This window comes from Papio anubis, chromosome 9, assembly GCF_008728515.1.
Source record: "Papio anubis isolate 15944 chromosome 9, Panubis1.0, whole genome shotgun sequence".
Lineage (NCBI taxonomy): Eukaryota > Metazoa > Chordata > Mammalia > Primates > Cercopithecidae > Papio > Papio anubis.
Genome location: NC_044984.1, coordinates 7,850,769 through 7,876,368, shown reverse-complemented (window position 1 = coordinate 7,876,368; position 25,600 = coordinate 7,850,769). Strand labels below are relative to the sequence as shown.

Below are 25,600 nucleotides of genomic sequence, written 5' to 3'. Positions count from 1 at the left end.
CTTTGGGAGACCAAAGCGGGAGGCTCACCTGAGCCCAGGTGTTTGAGATCAGCCTGGGAAATAACATAGCGAGACCCTGTCTCTACAAAAAATTTAAAAGATACCCAAGTGTAGTGACGTGTACCTATAGTCCCAGTTACTCGGGAGGCTGAGGTGGGAGGATCACTAGAGCCCAGGAAGTCAAGGCTACAGTGAGTGAAGGTCATGCCACTGCACTTCAGCCTGGGCAACAGACTGATACCCTGTCTCAAAAACAAAAACAAAACAAAACAAAATGGCCGGGCGCAGTGGCTCACGCCTGTAATCCCAGCACTTTGGGAGGCTGAGGCAGGCGGATCACCTGAGGTTGGGAGTTCAAGACCAGTCTGACCAACATGGTGAAACCCCGTCTTTATTAAAAATACAAAATTAGCCAGTCATGGTGGCGCATGCCTGTAATCCCAGTTACTTGGGAGGCTGAGGCAGGAGAATCACTTAAACCCGGCAGGCGGAGCTTGCAGTGAGCCAAGATTTTGCCACTGCACTCCAGCCTGGGTGACCAGAGCAAGATTCCATCTCAAAAGAACAAAACAGTGTTTGTTTCCCACTCAGTCAGTTTCCATCTCAGCTGAGCCAGCTGCACTCCACCTGGTCCTCAAGCTAATAGATTTCACTTCCTTGAAGGCCCACAAAATCTTTTTTTTCTTTCTTTCTTTCTTTTTTTTTTTTTGTTGAGACAGAGTCTCACTCTGTCACCCAGGCTGGAGTGCAGTGGTGTGATCACGGCTCACTGCAATCTCTGCCTCCCAGATTCCAGCGATTCTCATGCCTTAGCCTCCTGAGTAGCTGAAATTACAGACGTGCGCCACCATGCTTGGATAATTTTTTGTATTTTAAGTAGAGATGGGGTTTCACTATATTGGCCAGGCTGGTCCTGAGCTCCTGGCCTGAAGCAATCTGCTCACCTCAGCCTCCCAAAGTGCTGAGATTACAGGCGCGAGCCACTACGCCCAGTCACAAAATTCTTTAAAGAAGCCAATCCCATCCTCCCTCAGGAACAAAGAAGCCACCTCACCCTCTTGTTACAGCAGATCCTGCCTCCCACAGTCACCCTTCTCCCAAGAGCAATCTCCATCTGACCCTGCATGGTGCGTGGTGCCCTCCTGCCTCAGGCCGTGAGTACATGCAGCTAAACTGCTGTCAGTCTTAACTGTCCAGTGTCGAGTGTTGTGTGTTCAGCCATCCCATAACCCTAGCGTGGGACTCCCTCCCTCACCAACCAGGAGAAGAGGAAGTCAGCAAACCGTCTACCAATTCTTATCTAGATTTGTCCTCTTTAGCTGCAGCTTTTGCAATACTCTGGTCATACTCATAGCATTCTGCTGGAATGTCTGCACCTGACCTGGGCCTACATGCAATTCTGCTTTTATTTTGAGAAAATGATTTATCATTCTTTCTGCTTTTATTTTATTTATTTATTTATTTATTTTGAGATGGAGTCTCGCTCTGTCACCCAGGCTGGAGTGCAGTGGCGCGATCTCGGCTCACTGCAAGCTCCGCCTCCCGGGTTTACGCCATTCTCCTGCCTCAGCCTCCCGAGTAGCTGGGACTACAGGCGCCCGCCACCTCGCCCAGCTAGTTTTTTGTATTTTTTGGTAGAGATGGGGTTTCACCGTGTTAGCCAGGATGGTCTTGATCTCCTGACCTCGTGATCCGCCCGTCTCGGCCTCCCAAGGTGCTGGGATTACAGGCTTGAGCCACCATGCCCGGCCTTTCTGCTTTTATAATTTGTTCTATTTTAAATTATTTTTCTCATTTTTGCCTTTGCTCCTCTCTTCTTAACATTGTATATTCAAAAGAATACCCTCCTACTCTACATTTTAATCCAAGACAGAGGAATGCAACAGGCAGAACCCCTGAGGCAGGGGCAGAGGGATGTTTGGGGAACTGTAAATGGGAGGTAGACAAGAGACCAAACTGGACTTTAAGTTGTTTCAGCAAGTATACAGCTTAGAAAGGATCTCATTGGTCTGGGTCCTAAAATAGCTCAATGGACGGCTGCTAACTCAAAACTTTTTTCTCACTACTCTACAATTAAATCTCAGTTGAACTCTGGAAAGATTCTGGAATACCTAGGTTATTTATTTCTCAGTGTCTATTTCACCAGTAGTTGTAACCATCCTTCAACCAAACATCTCCATTTGAGTAGCACAGGCTATAATGGATTTTCTCTAATTAAGATTACTCAGCAGTGGCCGGGCAGGTGGTGGGCTCACAATGGTAACCCAGGACTTTGGGAGGCTGTATTAGTCCATTTTCACACTGCTGATAAAGACATCTGAGACTGGGCAATTTACAAAAGGAAGAGGCTTTTTTTTTTTAATTTGTTTTTTTGAGATGGAGTCTTGCTCTTGTTGCCCAGGCTGGAGTGCAATGGCAGGAGGTCAGGAGTTCGAGACCAACCTGGCCAATATGGTGAAATCCCTTTTCTACTAAAAATACAAAAATTAGCTGGGCATGGTGGCGCATGCCTGTAGTCCCAGCTGCTCGGGAGGCTGAGGCAGGAGAATTGCTTGAACCCATGAAGCAGAGGTTGCAGTAAGCCGAGATTGCACCACTGCACTCCAGCCTGGGTGGCAGAGTGAGACCCTATCTAAAAAAAAAAATTAGACCTGCAGCCATGAACTGTTTTTGATGTATTTCTCAATTTCCTTGTTTGTGTTTCCTTATTTCTGAACATGATGTATGTTTTAAATTGAAAGCTTTAGCTCACTGCAGAAAGTCTCCTAAGTCACATCTCTTCCTTTGCAAGAGTAGGCGAAGAAGGATCTAAGGGCTTGGCTTGTTTGAAAGAAGCAGACCCCCTAAAGTCACATCTTTAGGGAAAGTGATACAAGAGCTTCTGCACCTCCTGATAGAGGAAGTCCAAAGGGTGTACACACACAATGGTGCCTGAAGAAGAGCCTCAAGACCGAGGTGAGCATTCATCTTCTCAGTTCTAAGGAAGGTAGTAACAGCAGGATACAGTGGGAAACAGGCATTGAGGTGATAGGGGTGACTTTGGAAGAAGAAATAGACAGCTTTTCACACATAATAATAATTTCAGTATGGAAATAGGTATGGACCCAAGATACTTGGATCAGGGAAAGATGAAAGAAAAAAAGAAAAACAACTCGGGCCTAGAAGGTCTTAAAGGAAAATGAATTTGGTCAGGCGTGCAAGCACATGCCTAAAGTCCCAGCTACTCAGAGACTGAGGCAGGAGGACCACTTAAGCCTGAAAGTGTGAGGCCAAGGCTGTGCGATTCAAAGGTAACGAGAGTAGGGAACTGGAAAGTACAGTTTACTCTGAATGAGTTTTGCCTGGATTTGTCTTGGGTTCCAGGGTACTAACTGGTCATTTGTTCTGTAATCTCTGTAATTTCTGTAATCTCTTTTTGCTTTCACATTTTTTGTGTTTTAATTAGTTTTGATCATAGCCTGATTTTGTTGTTCTAAGATTTTTGGGACTCTGGCTTCCTGGGTCTTCAGCAGTGGAGATTATGACTATGCGTTTGTCTTGCTGATCTGACAGAGAAAGGAGTCTGGTGGTTCCAGTTGAAGGTCTGGTCTGTGGCAGTCGTATCTATCTTGCTCCTCTGTGTCTGTTTCACTGTGAGTTCTGTGGGTAAGTTCTTGGCTGGAGTGCAGTCATCTCTTGGTCCTTTTCCCAGTCACATTCTATAGATTTCCTGAAGAAACAGGTTCCCCTTTCTAGACATAAAATGGCAACCCTAACCGAGAAGGCCATGTTTTTCATAAAATAAGTTATTACTATTATTAATTATTTTGGATAATTGTCTATACTTCCAGGTTTCTTTGCCTGGTTTTAGTTGCATTTTCCAAATGTGATCATAACTGTCTTGGTCAGCTTGGGCTGCCATAACAAAATACCATAGACTGGGCCAGGCATGGTAGCTCACGCCTATAATCCCAGCACTTCGGGAGGCCGAGGCAGGCAGATCACCTGAGGTCAGGAGTTCAAGACCAGCTTGGACCATATGGTAAAACCCTGTCTCTACTAAAAATACAAAAATTAGCTGGGCAGTGAAACCAGCCTGTAATCCCAGCTACTTGGGAGAGCTGAGATAAAATTTCCACTTGAACCCAGGAGGCTGGGTGAGTGAGGCTGAGATCACGCCTGCACTCCAGCCTGGGTGACAGAGTGAGACTCTGACAAAAACAAAACAAAACAAAACAAAAGCAAACGAAACAAAAAAACCCCATAGACTGGAGTGAGTTAAAAACAGAATTTAGGCGGTAGCGGTGGCTGCAGCTTGTAATCCCAGCACTTTGGGAGGCCCGGGCGGGTGGATCTCACCTGAGGTCGGAGTTCAAGACCAGCCTGACCAACATGGAGAAACTCCGTCTCTACTAAAAATACAAAGTGCTTGGGGTGTGGTGGCTGTGCCTGTAATCCCAGCTGCTTTCGGGAGGCTGGATCAGGAGAATGCAGCAGACACAGGAGGCCAGGAGGTTGCAGTGAGCAGTTGGCAGCGCCAGCCTGGCCAAAAAGAGCGAAACTCTGTCTCAAAAAAAAAAACAACAAAAACAGAAATTTATTTTCTGATGGTTCTGGAGGCTGGAAGTCTGACATGAGGATGCCAGGATGGTTGTATCTGGTGAGGTCCCTCTTCCTGGCTTACAGGTGATGCCCTCCTGCTGTGTCCTCACATGATGGGAGGGAGTGCCAGCTCTTCACGGTTTCTTCTTATAAGAGTACTCATCTCATCATGAGAACCCCCCTCATCACCTCATCCAAACCTGATTTCCTCCCAAAGGCTCTATCTTCAAATACCACAAATTGGAGCTTAGGGCTTCCACATAGGAGCTTGGGGAGGACGCAATTCATTCTATAACAATAACTCCACTTTGATGGGAGTGCTGATGGTAGGTACCATCTAGTTGATCTGCTCCTTTGTTTTAAAAAAAGTCTCTATTGGGAACATAACTATTATTCTTTCTATGATGCTGTAATTGTATTACTGTGGGGTTTTAATCTTCACATGAGATTCTTCCCAATATGACAGGAAAAACTGTTCATATGGCCAGGCAGTGGCTCACACCTGTAATCCCAGCACTTTGGGAGGCTGAGGTGGGAGGATTGCTTGAGGACAGGAGTTCAAGACCAGCCTGGGCAACAGAGTGAGACCCTGTCTCTATAAAAAATAAAAAATATAACTTGGCTTGATGGCACATGCCTGTGGTCCCAGCTACTCAGGAGGTTGAGGCAGGAGGATCGCTTGAGCCTAGGAAGTTGAGACTGCAGTGAGCCACAGTCATACCACTGTACTCCAACCTGGGTGACAGAGAGACTCTGTCTCAAAAGAAAAAAAAAAAAAGTTTATACAGTGGTACAATAGAAGAATAAACAAAGTAAACTATTATTTAATTGCTACTCCCTTTGCCAAGTTTTACATTTTTGTGACACCTGAGAAATTTCCCAACTCTCTCATTTACTATTTGGGTATCAACATGTGCTCTATTATCTAATATGATTAGAAACAGAAATGGAACGTCTGTGAGGAAGTTACTGAATACGATGACTTCCTATGTCAAGTAAAAATGTGTTGATGATACAGTCTTCAGTTTCTTTCTAGTTGTAAATACATCTCACAGTTTTCAATGTAACCCTAAGAAGCAGAATTATTACTAAGGTTAAACTTTGCTTTGCTTTTTATAACAAAGGGCAAGAGACAAAGGGGCTTAAAGATGTGATATGGTGGAGATAGTTGTCCCTTCCAAGTCTCATGTTGAAAATTTGAAATTTGGGGCCGGGCGCGGTGGCTCAAGCCTGTAATCCCAGCACTTTGGGAGGCCGAGACGGGCGGATCACGAGGTCAGGAGATCGAGACCATCCTGGCTAACATGGTGAAACCCCGTCTCTACTAAAAAATACAAAAAACTAGCCGGGCGCGATGGCAGGCGCCTGTAGTCCCAGCTACTCGGGAGGCTGAGGCAGGAGAATGGCATGAACCCGGGGGGCGGAGCTTGCAGTGAGCTGAGATCCGGCCACTGTACTCCAGCCTGGGCGGCAGAGCGAGACTCCGTCTCAAAAAAAAAAAAAAAAAAGAAAAAAAAAAAGAAAACACTGACGACATATTTTTTACTGGGCCTGCAGAGAAAGAAGCATGAGAAAAGAACAGTATGGCTTGAAATGGGATGAGAGAGGCACTGCAGACTTTGTAAGAGCATAAGGCTATTTTGTTATTATTTATTATTATTATTATTATTATTATTCTTTTTTGAGATGGAGTCTCACTCTGTCGCCCAGGCTGGAGTGCAGTGGCTCAATCTCGGCTCACTGCAAGCTCAGCCTCCCGGGTTCACGCCATTCTCCCGCCTCAGCCACCTGAGTAGCTGGGACTACAGGCACCCGCCACCACGCCCAGCTACTGTTTTGTATTTTTAGTAGAGATGGGGTTTCACCATGTTAGCCAGGATGGTCTCGATCCCCTGACCTTGTGATCCGCCCGCCTCGGCCTTCCAAAGTGCTGGGATTACAGGCGTGAGCCACCACGCCTGGCCCATTATTTATTATTATTACTATTTTTTTTTTGAGATTGAGTCTCGCTCTGTCACCCAGGCTGGAGTGCAGTGGCTCGATCTGGGCTTACTGCAAGCTCCACCTCCCGGGTTCATACTATTCTCCTGCCTCAGCCTCCCGAGTAGCTGGGACTACAGGCGCCCGCCACCACGCCCGGCTAATTTTTTGTATTTTTAGAAGAGATGGGGTTTCACCGTGTTAGCCAGGATAGTCTCGATCTCCTGACCTCGTGATCCGCCCGCCTCAGTCTCCCAAAGTGCTGGGATTGCAGGCATGAGCCACCATGCCTGGCCTATTATTACTATTTTTGAGATGGAGTCTCGTTCTGTTGCTAGGCTGGAGTGCAGTGGCGTGATCTTGGCTCACTGCAACCTTCGCCTCCCAGGTTCAGGCAATTCTCCTGCCTCAGCCTTCTGAGTAGCTGGGATTACAGGCATGCACCACCATGCCTGGCTAATTTTTGTATTTTTAGTAGAGACGAGGTTTCACCATGTCAGTCAGGCTGGTCTTGAACTCCTGACCTTGTGATCTGCCCGCCTTGGCCTCTGAAATTGGTTGGATTCACTGCACCCGGCCTTTTTTTTTTTTTTTTTTGAGACAAAGTCTCGCTCTGTTGCCCAGGCTGGAGTGCAATGGCACAGTCTCTGCTTACTGCAACCTCCACCTCCCAGGTTCAAGTGATTCTCCTGCCTCAGACTCCTGTAGCTGTAGCTGGGATTACAGGCATGTGCCACCACGCCCACCTAATTTTTGTATTTTTAGTAGAGACAGGGTTTCACCATGTTGACCTGGCTGGTCTTGAACTCCTGACTTCAGGTGATCTGCCTGCCTTGGTCTCCCAAAGTACTGGGATTACAGGTGTGAACCACCATGTCCGGCCATAAGGTTATTTTTTTGTTTTGTTTTGTTTTTTTGAGATGGAGTTTCACTCTTGTCACCCAAGCTGGAGTGCAATGGCACGATCTTGGCTCACTGAAACCTGTGCCTTCCTAGTTCAAGTGATTCTCCTGCCTCAGCCTCTTGAACAGCTGGGATTACAGGCGCCTGCCACCACGCCTGGCTAGTGGTTTTTTTCAAGATAGAGTCTTGCTCTGTTACCCAGGCTGGAGTGCAATGGTACGATCTCGGCTCTCTGCAACTTCTGCCTCCTGGGTTCAAGCAATTCTCCTGCTTCAGCCTCCCAAGTAACTCAGATTACAGGTGCCCGCCACCATATCCAGCTAATTTTTGTAGTTTTAGTAGACCATGTTGGTCAGGCTGGTCTTGAACTCCTGACCTCAAGTGATCCACCAGCCTCAGCCTCCCAAAGCACTGGGATTATAGGCATGAGCCACTGTGCCTGGCCAGCTGGCTAATTTTATTTTTTATATTTAAATATAAATAAAAATATATTTATATTTTTATATTTTTGGTGGAGATGGGGTTTCACCATGTTGGCCAGGCTGGTCTTGAACTCCTGACCTCAAGTGATTCTCCCACCTTGGCCTCCCAAAGTGCTAGGATTACGGGCGTGAGTCACTGTGCCCGGCCACAGCATAAGGTTGTATAGCACAACATAGCTCCACTTAAAAGAATGAGAACTGCCGGGCGCAGTGGCTCACGCCTGTAATCCCAGCACTTTGGGAGGCCGAGGCGGGCAGATCGCGAGGTCAGGAGATCGAGACCATCCTGGCTAACACGGTGAAACCCCATCTCTAAGAAAAATACAAAAAAAAATTAGCGGGGCGTGGTGGCGGGCGCCTGTAGTCCCAGCTACTCGGGAGGCTGAGGCAGGAGAATGGCGTGAACCCAGGAGGCGGAGCTTGCAGTGAGCCGAGATCCGGCCACTACACTCCAGCCTGAGCAACAGAACGAGACTCTGTCTCCAAAAAAAAAAAAAAAGAATGAGAACTAACTCTGCTTTCTCTTTCCCAGCAAGTCACAATTTTATGTATAGCAAAACTGTCAAGCGGCTGTCCAAGTTACAAGAGTATCAACAGTATTATCCAAGCCTGACCTGCGTCATGGAAGGAAAGCACATGGAAGGTACAACTCTGCAATGAGCAACAAGACTTCCCTTGCTATTAATCAAATTCCTAGTCTGATGGTTTATCATCATCAGCACTAAAGGCCTAAACCCCAAGGCTTTCTAGTTTTCCCTACTGCCTCTTTATCTACTTGGTATCTTAAATAGACACTGCCCACCCCCTCAGGCGAGGTAGCGGTGGCTCATGCAATCCCAGCACTTTGGGAGGGGTGGTGGGTGGAATCACCTGGCAATTAGGAGTTCGAAGAGACTAGCCTGACCAGCATGGAGAAACCCTGTCTCTACTAAAAATCTAAAAAAATTAAGCTGGGGCGTGGTGCACATGCCTGTAATTCCAGGTACTCCCTAGGGCTGAGGCAGGACAATCTCTTGGACCCAGGAGGTGGAGGTTGTGGTGAGGCTGAGAGATCATGCCATCTGCACTCCAACTTCCAGGGGCAGCAAGAGTGAAACTCTGTCTCAAAAAAAGAGAGGGAAGCTAGGTGCACAGTGAAGCTCACGTCTGTAATCACTTTGGGAGAGGGCTGAGGCAGGTGGATCCGCGAGGTCAGGAGAGATTGAGACCATCTGGGGCATGATGGCAGGGGTGGCAGAGGGTCGGTGGGAGGATCTGTAGTTCCAAGAGTACTCCGGAGGCTGCGAGGCAGGAGAATAGCTTCTGAACCCGGAGTGGAGCTTGCAGTGAGGCGAGATCTGCCACTGCATTCCAGCCCAGGTGACAAAGTGAGATAGTCTCACTTTCTCAAAATTAGAAACCAAACAAAGGGTCCTCAGGAACTGTCTCACACTTTCTCCTGCTCCATCATTACTAAAGCAAAACTCGAGAATCATTCTTAGCAGTTTCTGCTATCATCTTCACCCCATCCAATTAATCACTAAGTTCAACGGTAAATATATCCCTCTCCCTATACAGTTCTGAATTAACTGAAAAAATAAATATACACAGGATATAAATATATACAGTTCTGAATTAACTGAAAAATAAATATAAGAATAAAATTATACCTGGCATGGTGGCTCACATCTGTAATCTAAGCACTTTGGGAGGCCAAGGCAGGCAGATCACCTGAGGTTGGGAGTTCCAGACCAGCCTGGCCAACATCGGAAACCCGTCTCTATCAAAAATACAAAATTAGCTGAAGATACCGTGGCGCACATGCTTGTAATCCCAGCTACTCGGGAAGGCTGAGGCAGGAGGTGCTTGAACCCGGAGGTGGAGGTGAGCGGGCCATGTGCTTCAGCCTGGGCAACAAAATTGAAACTCCATCTCAAAAAAAAAAAAAAATTACCCAGCTGTGTTGACATGTGCCTGTAGTCCTAGCTACTTTGGAGGCTGAAGTGAGAGCATCAGTTGAGCTCAGGAGGTTGAGGCTGCAGTAATAAGCGACTACACTGCTGCACTCCAGCCTGGGTGACAAAGTGAGACCCTGTCTAAAAAAAGATAACAATAAATAAAAAATAAAATTATCAGCTTTATTGATGGTAAAACCGAATCATGAAATATGGCTTAGAGTGAGGCCAAAATGTTGCTCCCTAGTCCAGGCCTACTCACCTCCTGAGGGATAATTGGTTAGCTGTGTCCAGAATCAGGGACTGCCTACAGCCTCGTGTGCAGAGCCAGAGAGAGACAAGTTCTACATCAGAAATGTTTCAATGGCCTTAATCCTTTCCAGGAAGAAAACATGGACCCAAAGGGCATCAAACTGTTATTTCAAGAATGAAATCATTCTCTGCTTATAGGGAAAAACTGTGTGGGGTAAAAAGATGACAAGAGCTTGTTCCTCAAAACTACCATAGGCGGCCAGGTCCAGCGGCTCATGCCTGTAATTTCAGCACTTCAGGGCAGCTGAGGCCAGTGGATCACTTGATCCCAGGAGTTCTGGACCAGCCTGGGCAACAAAGCAAGACACTGTCTCTACAAATAATACAAAAAAAATTAGCTGGATTAATACAAAAAAAATTAGGTGGCGCGCCCCTGTGGTCCCAGCTACTTGGGAGGCTGAGGTGGGAGGATCACTTGAACCCAGGTCAAGGCTGCAGTGAGCCATGATTATGCACTCCAGCCTAGATGACAAAGCACGATCCTGTCTCTAAAAAAAAGTTTTAAATATTTATTTTGGTATAATGTATGCCAAAATATAAAGAAAAACATTTTGACATGCTCTACATTGTTTGTCAGAGGGAATTTGTATAATCTGTTTTGTGCTGACAGTGGAAACGTGCTTCGAAGGAGAGACGGATCTTTTTCAGCACTTAACGCTCTTAAGTGTTTTGCATGTATTATGTCACCTCAACCTCTCAATATTCTGAGTAAGAAACATTCCCATTTACAAATGAAAAGAAAAATATTTAAGGCATAGAGTGGTTACATAATTTTCCCAAAATTACAGCACAGAAAATGAGGTTGCAACCCAGATTTGTCTTATTCTAGACTCATTCTTTAAAATTAGATGCTAAACTCTAAATGATATTTTTATCTACAATTATTAGTGGCAAATATAACACTGTCAAAGTTATTTTTGCTAAAGATGTAGACATGGTTCATGTATGACCACCAATAAATGATGAGAACCTTAAGTTAAAGTATTTGTCTTAGCTGGGCGCAGTGGCTCACGCTTGTAATCCCAGCACTTTGGGTGGCCGAGGTGGGCGGATCACGAGGTCAGGAGATTGAGACCATCCTGGCTAACACGGTGAAACCCCGTCTCTACTAAAAAATGCAAAAAAATTAGCTGGGCGTGGTGGCAGGCGCCTATAGTCCCAGCAACTCCGGTGGCTGTGGCGGGCCGGGCGGGCTGCAGTGAGAGCGAGATGGGTGCCACTGCACTCCAGCAGCCTGAGCGGGCACGTCTCAAAAAACAACAACAAAACCCGTCGCCCAAGGCTGGAGAGCAGTGGCAGCTCTCGGCTCACTGCAAGCTCCGCCCCCGGGTTAGCGGCATTCCCTGCCTCCTTGCTTCAGTTGCTGGGACTACGAGCCTGCCACCACACCGGCTAATTTTTGCATTTTAGTAGAGGCGAGGGTTTCACCCGTGTTAACACGTGGTCTCCTCTCTCCTGACCTCTCTCGTGATCTGCCGGCCTCCCAAAGTGCTGGGATTACAGGTGTGAGCCACTGTGCCCGGCAAGTATTTGTCATTAAAATAATTTTTGTGGGTTTAAAGCAGGGCCTGGAAAACTAAGGCATGGGCCAAACTCAACCAGCTGCCTACTTTTATAAATGACATTTTATTGCCATATTCTTTTTTTTGTTTGTTTTTGGTAACATATTGCCAGTGGTTGCTTTCATACTGCAGTAGCAGAGTTGAGTAGTTGCAACAGAGACCGTATGGCCCCCAAATCCTAAGATATTTACTATCTGGCCCTTTGCAGGAAGTTTGCTGGTCCCAATATAGAGTGAAATGATCTAGAGATTAGTAAATACAGCCGGGCGCGGTGGCTCAAGCCTGTAATCCCAGCACTTTGGGAGGCTGAGACGGGCGGATCACGAGGTCAGGAGATCAAGACCATCCTGGCTAACACGGTAAAACCCCGTCTCTACTAAAAAATACAAAAAACTAGCCGGGCGGGGTGGCGGGCGCCTGTAATCCCAGCTACTCGGGAGGCTGAGGCAGGAGAATGGCGTAAACCTGGGAGGTGGAGCTTGCAGTGAGCTAAGATCTGGCCACTGCACTCCAGCCTGGGTGACAGAGCGAGACTCCGTCTCAAAAAAAAAAAAAAAAAAAAGAGATTAGTAAATACAGCAGTAAATGAGTTCAGCTTTGGAAAATCCATGGAGATCCATAGATGAAAACTAATTAAACCTTAGCGATCTAAGCTTGTAACTTTATGTGAGGAGAATTCTCTGTTAACATTTTTTCTTCTTCTATACTCCTTTGGGAAGATTGGAGCTGCTGCCCAACCCCTTGGACGTCATTTCAGTCTAGTTGCTACTTTATTTCTACCGTGATGCAGTCTTGGACTGAGAGTCAAAATAACTGTTCTGTGATGGGGGCTGATCTGGTGGTGATCAACACCAAGGAAGAGCAGGTATGTTCTAACAGGCAGCTAATCTGTTTCCTTTCTTAACTGATAGTCTTTTTTTTTTTTTTTGATACGGAGTCTCGCTCTGTTGCCCAGGCTGGAGTGCAGCACGATTGCGGCTCTCTACAACCTCCATCTCCGGGGTTCAACCAACTCTCCTGCCTCAGCCTCCCAAGTAATTGGGACTACAGGCACCTGCCACCATGCCCGGCTAATTTTTTGTATTTTTAGTAGAGACGGGGTTTCACCGTGTTAGCCAGGGTGGTCTCAATCTCCTGACCTCGTGATCCGCCCGCCTCGGCCTCCCAAAGTGCTGGGATTACAGGCGTGAGCCACAGCGCCTGGCCCTCCCACTTCACTAATCTTTTTCAACTATGTCTAATCCTGCTATTAAAACCATATCTTAACATCTAAATTCAGTTATTATATTTTTCAAATCTAGAATTTATCTTGCTTCTCTTTCAAATATGCTGTCAAACTTTATAATGTTCAACGCTTAAGCTTATTTTGTTGTTGCTGGTTTTTTTTTTTTTTTTTGAGATGGACTCTTGCTCTGTCGCCAGGCTGGAGTGCAGTGGCTCAATCTCGGCTCACTGCAACCTCCACCTCCAGGGTTCAAGTGATTCCCCTGCCTCAGCCTCCCGAGTAGCTGGGATTACAGGCGACCACCACCATGCCCAGCTAATTTTTGTATTTTTAGTAGAGGCGGGGTTTCACCATATTGGCCAAGCTGTTCTCGAACTCCTGACCTCGTGATCCACCCGCCTTGGCCTCCCAAAGTGCTGGGATTACAGGTGTGAGCCATGGTGCCCGGCCAGTTTTTGTTTTTTTTTTTCCCTTTGAGACAGAGTCTTGTTCTATCGCACAGGCTGGAGTGCAGTGGCGAGATCTCTGCTCACTGCAATCTCCGCTTCCTGGGTTCAAGCGATTCTCCTGTCTCAGCCTCCCGAATTGCTGGGATTACAGGTGCCCGCAACCACGCCCAACTAATTTTTGTATTTTTAGTAGAGATGAGATTTCGCCATGTTGGCCAGGCTGTTCTCGAACTCCTCACCTCAGGTGATCCACCTGCCTTGGCCTCCCAAAGTGCTGGGATTACAGGCATGAGCCACCGTGCCCAGATCTTCTTTTTTTATTTTTTTCAGACAAAGTCTCTCTCTGTCACCCCAGGGTGGAGTGCAGTGGCGCAGTCTCGACTCACTGCCACCTCTGTCTTCTGGGTTCAAGTGATTCTTTGACTCAGCCTCCTGAGCTGCTGGGATTACAGGTGCATGCCACCACTCCTGGCTAATTTTTGTATTTTTAGTAAAGATGGGGTTACACCATGTTGTCCAGGCTAGTCTCGAACTCCTGGCCTCAAGTGATCCACCTGCCTTGGTCTCCCAAAGTGCTGGGATTATAGGCCCGAGACACCATGTCTGGCCTATAGTATGTTTCAAATTATCCTTGTGTGATAGATGTTGTACTTGAAAAATTATTTATAAAAATAATTGGAGGCCAGGCACGGTGGCTCATGCTTGTAATTCTAGCACTTTGGGAGGCTGAGGCGGGTGGATCACCTGAGGTCAGGAGTTCGAGACCAGCCTGGCCAACATGGTGAAAGCCCCTCTCTACTAAAAATACAAAGATTAGCTGGCCATGGTGGCGCATGCCTGTAATCCCAGCTACTCAGGAGGCTGAGGCAAGAGAATCGCTTGAACGCAGGGTGTGGAGGTTGCGGTGAGCTAAGATCATGCCAGTTCAGCCTCCGCGAAAAAGCAAAACTCTGTCTCAAAAACAACAACAACAACAACAAAAAAAAATTGGAAGCCTAAGATATTATTCACTTCCAAAGAGTATTTTTTTTTTTTTTTTTTTTTTGAGATGGAGTCTTGCTCTGTCACCCAGGCTGGAGTGCAGTGGTCAGATCTCAGCTCACTGCAAGCTCTGCCTCCCAGGTTCACACCATTCTCCTGCCTCAGCCTCCCGAGTAGCTGGGACTACAGGCGCCCGCCACCTCGCCCAGCTAGTTTTTTGTATTTTTTAGGAGAGACGGGGTTTCACCGTGTTAGCCAGGATGGTCTTGATCTCCTGACCTCGTGATCCGCCCGTCTCGGCCTCCCAAAGTGCTGGGATTACAGGCTTGAGCCACCGCGCCTGGCCCCAAAGAGTATTTTCATTTGCTTTTGCCACATGCCTTGGCACAAGTCCTACAGTACATTATGGCAATTTCAGGGCCTGAAATTTCTACAATATCCAAATGATTCAGAGCCAGATCATAATCTATATGAGGTCTGATTTACTGCCTATTTACCCTTACCTCTTTCTTGGCTCTGGACTCTAATTTTTGCCTAACCCTACAAAGTTTTCAAAAGTGCTGTTCATCCTGTCTCCCCAGCCATGTTGTAAACTTTTATTTGTTTTGACTTCCTATGCCACACTTAGCACAGAGTCTGAGCAGACAATAGACTGCTTAAATGTTCAGTGAAAGAATGAATAGATAAATTGATATGGTGGAGAGGGAAGGAATTACACAAACCACTAACAATGTCTCATATACGTTCATGTACATTCAAAATAATCTGCAAACCTATGTCAAAATATATTTTCTTATTTGTACAACATTATTTGAGGCCTGGCAAGGTGGCTCATGTCTGTAGTCCCAGATACTCAGGTGATTGAGGCAGGAGAATTGCTTGAATCTGGAAGGCAGAGGTTGCAGTGACACGAGATCGAGTAAGACTCTGTCAAAAAAAGAAAAAAAAAAGTGACCTGAAGCATTTGGAGTGTGCGTGCGAAGTTGTTTTTTATTTTTGGGCAGGGGGTGGGTTTGCATTTTTTGGACACAGTCTCATTCTGTCGCCCATGCTGGAGTGCAATGGCATGAGCTCGGCTCACTGCAGCTTCTACTTCCCAGGTTCGGGTGATTCTCATGTCTCAGCCACTCGAGTAGTTGGGATTATAGACATGCACCACTATGCCTGGCTAACTTTTGTATTTTTAGTAGTGACAGGGTTTCACCATGTTGTCCAGGCTGGTCTCGAACTCCTGGCCTTAAGTGATCCACCTGCCTCAGCCTCCCAAAGTGCTGGGATTATAGGTGTGAGCCACCGTGCCCAGCCCAGAGTTATTATTATTATTATTATTATTCTTTTTCTTTTGAGACGGAGTCTTTATCGCCCAGGCTGGAGTGCAGTGGCGCAATCTTGGCTCTCTGCAACCCCCGCCTCCTGGATTCAAGCGATTCTCCTGCGACAGCCTCCCAAGTAGCTGGGATTATAGGCGCCCACCACCTCGTCTGGCTAATTTTTGTATTTTTAGTAGACACTGGATTTCCCCATGGTCTCAAACTCTTGACTTTAGGTGATCCACCTGCCTCAGCCTCCCAAAGTGCTGGGATTACAGGTGTGAGCCACCGTGCCTGGCCTAATTATTTTTTGGTAGAGATGAGGTCTCACTATATTTCCCAGGCTGGTCTCAAACTTCTGGCCTCAGCAATCTTCCCACCTTAGCCTTCCAAAGTGCTGGGATTACAGGCATAAACCACCACAACACAAAACTTTTAAATTTTTAAACTTTAGCATCCTGAGGTTGCGGGGGCGGGGGAGGAATGTGCTGTTCAGCCCTTCTACTGCCTTTTCTGGATCAGCAAACTTTCCCTAGAGAGAAAGGGGCCATGATTTCCAGGCACATCTTCCTTGCTTTTCATTCTCTCTGGCTTCTTGACCTGGTAATTTTTACTATTTTGTGACCTTTTGAGACATTAAAGTTTTTCATGTTTCATCCAGCTTATGTAGTTGATTTTGCCAAGAAGTTTGGTCCAAATTACTTAGTCCACCATTATTGAAAGTAAAGTAGAAGTCCCACTACATTCAGTGTTGATACTAGCATTGTTATCAATCATTTATATAACATGCAGTTATATAGAAATACTTAGAAACAATTAATTGCCTCACAGAGAAGAAATATTATGAGGACTTGCGAAAAAAAATTAAATTGCAAGAACTGACAATCAAGAACTGATATGGGGCTAGGTTCGGTGCCTCACGCCTGTAATCCCAGTACTTTGGGAGGCCGAGCCTGGTGGATCACATGAGGCCAAGACAAGCCTGGCCAACATGACAAAACCCTGCCTCTACTAAAAATACAAAGATCAGCCAGGTGTGGTTGTGGGCACCTGTAATCCCAGCCACTCGGGGGGCTGAGGCATGAGAATAACTTGAACCTAGGAGGTGGAGGTTGTAGTGAGCTGAGATTGCATCACTGCACTTCAATGTGGGCAACAGAATGAGACTCTGTCTCAAAAATAAAAATAAAAATACGCTTTCCTGGCTGGGTGTGGTGGATCAAGCCTGTAATCCCAGCAGTTTGAGAGGCCAAGGCAGGAGGGTGGCTTTAGCCCAGGAGTTCGAGACCAGCCTGGGCAACATGGCCGAAACCCCGTCTCTACTAAAAATACAAAACTTAGCAGGGCATGGTGGTGGATGCCTGTAATCCCAGCTACGGGAGGCTGAGGTAGGAGGATTGCTTGAGCCTGAAAGGTTGAGGCTGCAGTGAGCTGAGATCACGCCACTTCACTCCAGCCTGGGTGACAGTAAGACCTTGTCTCAAAAAATAAATAAATAAATAACTAGTGGGGTGGGGCGCAGAGAGAAACCTAAAGATATACTAATTCAACTCCCTTTACAAGAAGACTGTATTAGGAGCGAGGGAGAAATTTCCTCACAATACGCAGAGCCTTGAAGAATGCTGTCACTTAGCAAAGAAATAGGAAAGCAAGTGTGACATGAGGATTTATGATGACCATGGGTAGAGCATGCTCCTGTACACGCCAAACATCATGCTCACAAGTGATGTCTTTGATCCAGCCCTGCTCAGCCAGAGGCCTCTGCTCCTGGGCAGGGGCCCTTTGTGGCGACTCCTGGGTCATCTCCTTTTCTTCTTTTCTTCCTATGGCCATAAGAACTCTGTTCAACTTGAGTCCCCGCTAAAGGCTATTGTAAGAATTAAAGAAAGAGGAAAGAAATATGAAAGGCGGCTTGCCGGTCAAGACAGGTTTTTTTAGAGAAAATAAACCTGAGAGGAGCTTCTGGCTGAGTTAGGTCAGGGGCACACTCTCTTACAGACTAAGAGTTTTGTTTTTTGTTTTTTTTTTCTGAGGCAGAGTCTCACTCTGTCGCCCAGGCTGGAGTGCAGTGACGAGATCTCCGCTCACTGCAAGCTCCGCCTCCCGGGTTCACGCCATTCTCCTGCCTCAGCCTCCGGGGGAGCTGGGACTACAGGCGCTCGCCACCGCGCAATTTTTTTTTTTTTTTTAAGTAGAGACAGTGTTTCGCAGTGTTAGCCAAGATGGTCTACATCTCCTGACCTCCTGATGTAGGCCGCCCGCCTAGGCCTCCCAAAGTGCTGGAATTACACGCATGAGCCACTGTGCCGGCCCAGACAAAGAGTTTTTAAGGATTCGGAGTGGGAGAGTTTATCAGAGGCTTGGGGGACTGCTTCTGTGTCTCTTTGTTGCGCTTATCGGGGAGGCAGAGTCGTGTGTCTGCTCCCATACATCTTTCTGCAGCTGCAGGCATAGCCCCCCCGCCGAGTCTGCTTTTAGCTTTCCTATCTTAGTGCACCTGAAGGGAAAGAAATGTTCTTATTAAGGCCCACTGTTTTATTGGGACCCATTGTATGAGGGTGAAGCTTGGCAGTTACCCAAGAGACTTTCCCCCCACCTCCCTCTGTGCCTGAGCTGTCTTATCTGTGTTTTACTGTCTGCTCTTTCTGTCTGCTTGTGGTCAGAAGGGAAGTGATTTCCTTGAAATGCATGAGGCAAGAAAGGGAGCTGGAACTTAAAATGGCGGTGTTTGTCCCAGATGAGGGTGCTCCTGCTCTATCAACTATGACTCTTCCGTTTTCTTCCCTCAGGATTTCATCACTCAGAATCTGAAAATAAATTCTGCTTATTTTCTGGGGCTGTCAGATCCAAAGGGTTGGCGACATTGGCAATGGGTTGATCAGACACCATACAATAAAAATGTCACGTGAGTATAGAACTAGGTCTCTTTGACATCAAGGGTTGTGCTTTTTTTTTTTTTTTTAAGACAAGACTCTCACTCCATCACCCAGGCTGGAGTGCAGTGGTGTGATTGGTTCACTGCAACCTCTGCCTCCCAGGTTCAAGTGATTCTCCTGCCTCAGCCTCCTGAGTAGCTGGGATTACAGGCACGTGGCACCACGCCCGGCTAATTTTTGTAATTTTGGCAGAGATGAATTTCACCATGTTGACCAGGCTGGTCTCGAACTCCTGACCTCAAGTGATTTGCCTGCCTTGGCCTCCCAGAGTGCTCAGATTATAGGTGTGAGCCACCATGCCCAGCCATTTATGATTTCTTTACAAATTTTAAAGCACTTTAGTACAGATTACCACTGTTGACATATCAATTATGTCAAATACGTAGGGACATTGTTCTAGTTCCCATTTTTTCAGATAGAAGAACTGAGAATCAGGGAAATTAAATTACTTGCACTAAATAACAGAGACTAAATAGCAGATCCAGGGAATTTCCCTAGTTCTTCAGACTCCAAAAGCAGTGCATAGAACCTGATTAATACTTGGGACCAGGGGAAAAAAAATCTTGGAATCATTTAACTCTGTGAGTTGGAAGTTCTATGGCAATTGGACATAGGGATGGCCAAAATGAAGGAATCCTCTGGGATATCTGCTGGGGAGTGTTCAATGTATGCCGAGTTGATTAAGATGACAGGCCGCTAGGTCATGTGGTAACAGTTTTCAAGGGAAATACCAGAGACATAGGTGGAGAGGAAACTGCCTGAACATGAGGTTTTACAAAACGTGGCAGCAGAAGTGGGAAGGTGGTTTGGGTATGCGTGACTTTGACTTTCACACTGTTTAACGCTAGCTCTCTCCCAGTCTCTCACTTTTTCCAAAACACTGTTTCTTGTTTTTTGAGACGGAGTTTCACTCTTGTCACCCAGGCTGGAGTGCAATGGCACGATCTCGGCTCACCGCAACCTCTGCCTCCCGGGTTCAAGCGATTCTCTTGCCTCAGCCTCCCTAGTAGCTGAGATTACAGGCACGTGCCACCACACCTAGTTAATTTTTTTTGTACTTTTAGTAGAGATGGGGTTTCTCTATATTGGTCAGACTGGTCTCGAACTCCTGACCTCAGGTGATCCGCCCGCCTCGGCCTCCCAAAGTGCTGGGATTACAGGCATGAGCCACCGTTCCCAGCCCCAAAACACTGCTTCAAAACACCACTGTCCTTTATCTGCCTTTCAGATTCTGGCACTCAGGTGAACCCAATAGCCCTGATGAGCGTTGTGCGATAATAAATTTCCGTTCAGAAGAATGGGGCTGGAACGACGTTCACTGTCATGTACCTCAGAAGTCAATTTGCAAGATGAAGAAGATCTACATATAAATGAAATATTCTCCATGGAAATGTGTTTTGTTGGCATCCACCATTGTAGAAAGCTAACTTGATTTTTTAATTTCTGTGTAAGTTTTGTACAAGGAATGACCCTAAAATTTTTTAGTAGGCTGTCACCTATGACACCTTTTTTTTTTTTTTTTAGGCGGAGTTTCACTCTTATTTGTCCAGGCTGGAGTGCAATGGCACGATCACGGCTCACCGCAACCTCCACCTCCCAGGTTCAAGCGATTCTCCTGCCTCAGCCTCCCTAGTAGCTGGGATTATAGGCATGTGCCACCACGCCCGGCCAATTTTGTATTTTTAGTGGAGACGGGGTTTCTCCATGTTGGTCAGGCTGGTCTCGAACTCCCAACCTCAGGTGATCCACCCGCCTCCGCCTCCCAAAGTGCTGGGATTACAGGCGTGAGCCACTGCGCCCGGCTACCTATTACACTTATGATATAATCCATTCACACATTCATTTACTCATTTATTCATTCATACAGTTAGTGTTTAGTGAACATTTTTCTATATGCCAGAGACTACTGGAGAATGCTTTTGCAGAAAAACAGAGGGAGCATGAGCATCTGCTCTTATTTTCTGACAGCTGAGGGATGAGGTGCCTGTTATGGGCTGAATTGTGTTGCCTCAAATTCATGTTGAAGCCGTAACCTACAGTACTTCAGAATGGGAGTCTATTTAGAGACAGAACCTTATCAGAGGAAATTAAGTTGAAATGAGGACATTAGGAGCCTTAATTCAATCTGACTGATGTCCTGTGAGGAAATTCAGGCAGGTAATGTGGCTCATGCCTGTAATCCCAGCACTTTGGGAGGCTGAGGTTGGGTGGATCACGAGGTCAGGAGCTCAAGACCAGCCTGGCCAACATGGTGGAACTCCATCTCTACTAAAAAATACAAAAATTAGCCAGGCATGGTAGCAGGCGCCTGTAATCCCAGCTACTTGGGAGGCTGAGGCAGGAGAATCGCTTGAACCTGGGAGGTGGGGGTTGCAGTGAGCGGAGATCACGCCATTGCGCTCCAGCCTGGGCAACAAAAGCAAAACTCCATCTCAAAAAAGAAAAAAAAAATTAGCCAGGTGTGGTGGCACGTGCTTATAGTCCCAGCTACTTGGGAGGCTGAGGTGGGAGGATCGCTTGAACCTAGGAGTTTGAGGTTGCAGTGAGCTATGATCATGCCACTGTGCTCCAGCCTGGGTGACAGAATAAGACCTTGTCTCAAAAAAAATTAAAGAAATAAGTAAAAGAAGAGGATATTTGAACACACCCAAAGACACCAGGAGTGTACGTACACAGTGGGCCGACCATGTGAAGACACAGCAAGAGTGTAGCCATCTGCAAGCCAAGGAGAGAGTCCTCAGAGGATACCAACCCTGCCGGCACCTCGATATTGGACTTCCAGCCTCCACAATTGAGAGGAAATAAGTATTTGCTGTTTAAGTAACCCAGTCTGTGCTATTTTATTACAGCCCTAGCAAGCCAATCATGCAGTACTGATGTCAGTATTTGATGTACTTTCTGTGTTTGGTCAAAAGGTTTTCCATTTCGCTCTGATTTATTAATTTTAGCTGAAAGCAGACTATGCAGCAAGGTACACAAGAAAACAAGATATCCAAAGAAGGCAGTGTTCTTGCTTAGGTCCGGTAAATTACTTGGGCTTCTTAATATTTGTTCAGTCTTGGGCTGGCATCTCATCTCAAGGTGCACAGAGAGGGGGATTAGAGATGATTATTCTCCTGGTTAGCTGGCATACAGAACTATCTTCCTTGTCCTCAGATATCCCAATAAGTTTTTCTTTGGTTCAGAGTTTCTGTGTATGGATTGCCACCTCAAATGTTCCCTAATTTGTTCTTATTCTTCTTTTTACTAAGGTTCCTACAGGTCACTTTATTTCTAGTGTAGTAAAAATACATCATATTTACATCAGAGTAATTCACTGCCCTGGTATAGTGATTAGAATGACAATAAAGCTGGTTCCATCCATGACTACTTTTGTAGATTTTCCCAGTGTGACTTCCAACTTCCTGAGATTGTGCCCTGATCATCCTGATGCAACAGAATCATTTCATTTTTTCAGCCACTGATTTCTTCACTCTTTAGGATGGGCTATTTTAAAAGATCTGACCTTGGCCGGGTACGGTGGCTCATGCTTGTAATCCCAGCATTTTGGGAGGCTGAGGCGGGCAGACCACTTGAGGTCAGGAGTTCAGAACCAGCCTGGTCAACACAGTGAAACCCCCTCTCTACTAAAAATACAAAAAAATTAGCCAGGCATGGTGACGGGCACCTGTAATCCCAGCTACTCAGGAGGCTGAAGCGGGAGAATCACTTGAACCTGGGAGGCAGAGGTTGCAGTGAGCCGAGATCACGCCACTGCTCTCCAGTCCAGGCAACAGAGCGAAACTCCATCTCAAAAAAAAAAAAAAAACAAAAACAAAACCAGAAAGATCTGACCTCACCTTAACCACTGTATGTAGAATTTATCAGTTTAACTCTTAGAGATCAACTTAACCAGTTCCTCTCATTTGCCCATCCATATGAGTAGTTTTAAGCCTTGCTTGCGGAATATAATCACAATCCTAGAGAGCTTTTTAAAAAATGCCTCACCCCAGACATCCCCATATTTAAGTTTCTGGAATTGAGAACCTCTGATCTACATTTGCTGTTGTGCAATATCATTTCATACACAAACTCAGCACTATGAGGTGGACACCTCCCGAGCAGATGGGAAAATTACATTTGATAGCCACATTAGTTTCCTGTTCCTGCTGTAACAAATCAACGCAAAATGGCTTAGAACAACACAAATTATTTATTTTTTTTCTTTGAGACAGGAACTCACTCTGTCACCCAGGCTGGAGTGTAGTGGCACGATCTTGGCTCACTGCAACCTCAGCCTCCCAAGTAGCTGGGACTGGCATGCACTAACATGCCCAGATAACTTTTTTGTATTTTTTGCAGAGATGGGGTTTCGCCATGTTGCCCAAGCTGGTTTGAACTCCTGGGCTCAAGCCATCTACCTGCCTCCACCCCCCAAAGTGCTGGGATTACAGTGTGAGCCACTGTGCCTGGCCACAAGTTAATTTGTTTATAGTTCTGGAGGTCAGAAGTCCAAAATGAGACCCAGTGCTCTGAAGTCGGGGAGGCAGCAGGGCTAGTTCCTTCTGCAGGCAGTGAGAAAAATCTGCTTGCTTGATTTTTCCAGCTTCTAGTGGCCACCTATATTCCTTGGCTTGTGGTCACTTCCTCTGCCTTCAAAGAGCGCCTCTCCAATCTCTGCCTCTGCCATCACACTGTCTTCTCCTCTAACTCTGACTTCTCCTGTGTCCCTCTCATAAGGATCATAAGATTACACTGAGCGTAATCACACTGGGCCCTCTTGAACAATCCGGACAATCTCCTGGACTCAAGATCTTTAAAATAATCACATTTGCAAAGTCCTTTTTGCCATATAAGGTAACATTTGCAGCCTCCGGGGATTACAGTGTGGGCATGTCTGAGGTCCATTATTCAGCATATTACAGTAACTTTTTTTTTTTTTGAGACAGTCTCGCTCTGTCACACAGGCTAGAATACAGTGGCGCCATCTCAGCTCACTGTAACCTCTGCCTCCCGGGTTCAAGCAGTTCTCGTGCCTCAGCTTCCCGAGTAGCTGGGACTACAGGCACATGCCACCATGCCCAACTAATTTTTGTATTTTTAGTAGAGACGGTGTTTCACCATGTTAGCCAGGCTGTTCTCGAACTCCTGGCTTCAAGTGATCCACCCTCCTTGGCCTTCCAAAGTGCTAGGATTACAGGCATGAGTCACTATGCCCAGCCCTTATAGTAACTTTTGACAGAAAGTATATAAGAGTAGAAAGATTAATCAGAATTTCATTGAATTCTATTTCATTTATTTCAAGATACCTAACTTATAATGTAATATTGAAGCATGAAACCCAAAGTTATATACATAAAGCTTGTTTGATTGAGGAACCTCAACTAAGATATAAATGTGAAATGGTTTTGTTGATTTCAATACCTGCTACCGTCGAATTCTGTGAAACCCTTTTTCTCCAGGGTAGCAGGGTCTTCATTAATGAAATATTAGTCCAGTTCCACGATATTTGTGTCATTTTCAGTTACTGAAACACTTTTGACCAGGCATGGTGGCTCATGTCTGTAATCCCAGGACTTTGGGAGGCCAAGGCAGGAAGATCGCTTGAGCCTAGGAGTTTCATACCAGCCTGGGCAGCATAGCAAGACCCCCATGTCTACAAAAAATTTAAAAATTAGCTATGTGTTGTGGTGTGTGCCTTTGGTTCCACCTACGCAGGAGGCTGAAGTGGGAGGATCAGTTGAGCCTGGGAGGTTGAGGCTGCAGTGAGATATGACCATGTCACTGCACTCTAGCCTGTGCAATAGAGCAAGATCTTGCCTCAAAAAAATAAAAAATGTTTAAAAAACCACTTTCTGGCTGGGTGCGGTGGCTCATGCCTGTAATCCCAGCACTTTGGGAGATCGAGGCAGGCGGATCACAAGGTCAGGAGATTGAGACCATCCTGGCTAACACAGTGAAACCCCGTCTCTACTAAAAATACAAAAAATTAGCCAGGCATGGTGGCGGGCGCCTGTAGTCCCAGCTACGCGGGAGGCTGAGGCAGGAGAATGGTGTGAACCCGGGAGGCGGAGCTTGCAGTGAGCCGAGATGGCACCACTGCCCTCCAGCCTGGGCGACAGAGCGAGACTCCGCCTCAAAAACAAATGAACAAACAAAAAAAACCCACTTTCTTGGGGTTGGATATGATGAATAAAAAGAAAAAAATTTTTTTTTAAACCTTTCAGTTATTAAGTTTAGAATTTAGAAATATAATACTCTATAATGAAAAAGTAGTTTATAATAAAATATATACTCAACATGTAAATGTCCACTTTAAACGTTTGATTCAAAGCTCTCCCATTCCAGTGATAGTCAGGGGTGGTTTTCAATTCTGACAGATTCAGGTTTCAACACTGACCAGCCATCAGTTTCCTCTCTGTGGCAATAGCCTAAAACTTGGCTGTTTCATGGGGTTGCATTTATTGGATTTAAGAGAGCTCTATGGGTGTTGGTCTCTGCCCAGTCCTTTGTCATAAAGATAGAGCTGAGGCTCAAACTTTTACTCCATCCCCACAACCTCTTGCTTTTGGGGAATTCTCATCCAGGAGTCCCTTACTGGGGGAAGGTCATGGGTGGTTACTTACAAGATGGTTTGGGTTCCAGCCACTTTCTGAACTGTACTTGCTTCACCAAATGGTGGGAATGCCAGCTGTCTGCAGACACTCTAGCATCACCCTGCACTCCTTTCTCACCAACCAGCAGCATAAGGCCTGGCTGTCAGGCTCTCTGCTGGTTCAATGGCTCAGCAATTAGATTAGATGTAATCACCAGCTCCAGTTTTACTTGCGGGCAAAGATACTTTGGTCACATCTGATCCTGCAAGAAGAAGGGAGTATATATAAAATGCCCTGCTCTTTTCCCAAAAAAAGATAAAGCAGATAGGAATCAGTAACATAAGGTCGGCATTCTCCCAAATGTACTCTC

At 46.1% G+C, this 25,600-nt stretch overlaps 1 protein-coding gene and 1 long non-coding RNA gene across 3 annotated transcripts; one reads left to right on the top strand and one right to left on the bottom strand.

The window, feature by feature from the left end:
• The first annotated feature begins 896 nt into the window (after positions 1-896).
• On the top strand, positions 897-20,223 carry CLEC4C (C-type lectin domain family 4 member C). Of its 2 annotated transcripts, XM_017945625.3 has the most exons (7): positions 897-1,154; positions 2,797-2,955; positions 3,553-3,645; positions 8,479-8,589; positions 12,474-12,619; positions 18,509-18,624; positions 19,884-20,223. In XM_017945625.3, exons 2-7 carry the CDS (start codon positions 2,925-2,927, stop codon positions 20,023-20,025), a joined length of 639 nt encoding a protein of 212 aa, XP_017801114.1. In that variant the 5' UTR covers positions 897-1,154; positions 2,797-2,924; the 3' UTR covers positions 20,026-20,223. The 2 variants fall into 2 exon arrangements, with proteins under 2 accessions (XP_017801114.1, XP_021777684.1); XM_021921992.2 differs by lacking the exon at positions 897-1,154 and having other exon boundaries at positions 2,577-2,955.
• Positions 17,373-25,600, bottom strand: LOC110740638. Its single transcript, XR_002515514.2, has 2 exons — positions 25,261-25,600; positions 17,373-17,586 (listed from the first exon to the last, which is right to left on the bottom strand). It is a non-coding gene; the product is annotated as an uncharacterized LOC110740638 (long non-coding RNA).

Bases quoted from the DNA above. Each gene is read 5' to 3' on its own strand.
- CLEC4C (XM_017945625.3), top strand. From the start codon at position 2,925: ATGGTGCCTGAAGAAGAGCCTCAAGACCGAG. The intron at 3,646-8,478 runs GTAAGTTCTTGG...TCTCTTTCCCAG, and splicing joins TTTCACTGTGAGTTCTGTGG to CAAGTCACAATTTTATGTAT. The intron at 8,590-12,473 runs GTACAACTCTGC...TCCTTTGGGAAG, and splicing joins GGAAGGAAAGCACATGGAAG to ATTGGAGCTGCTGCCCAACC.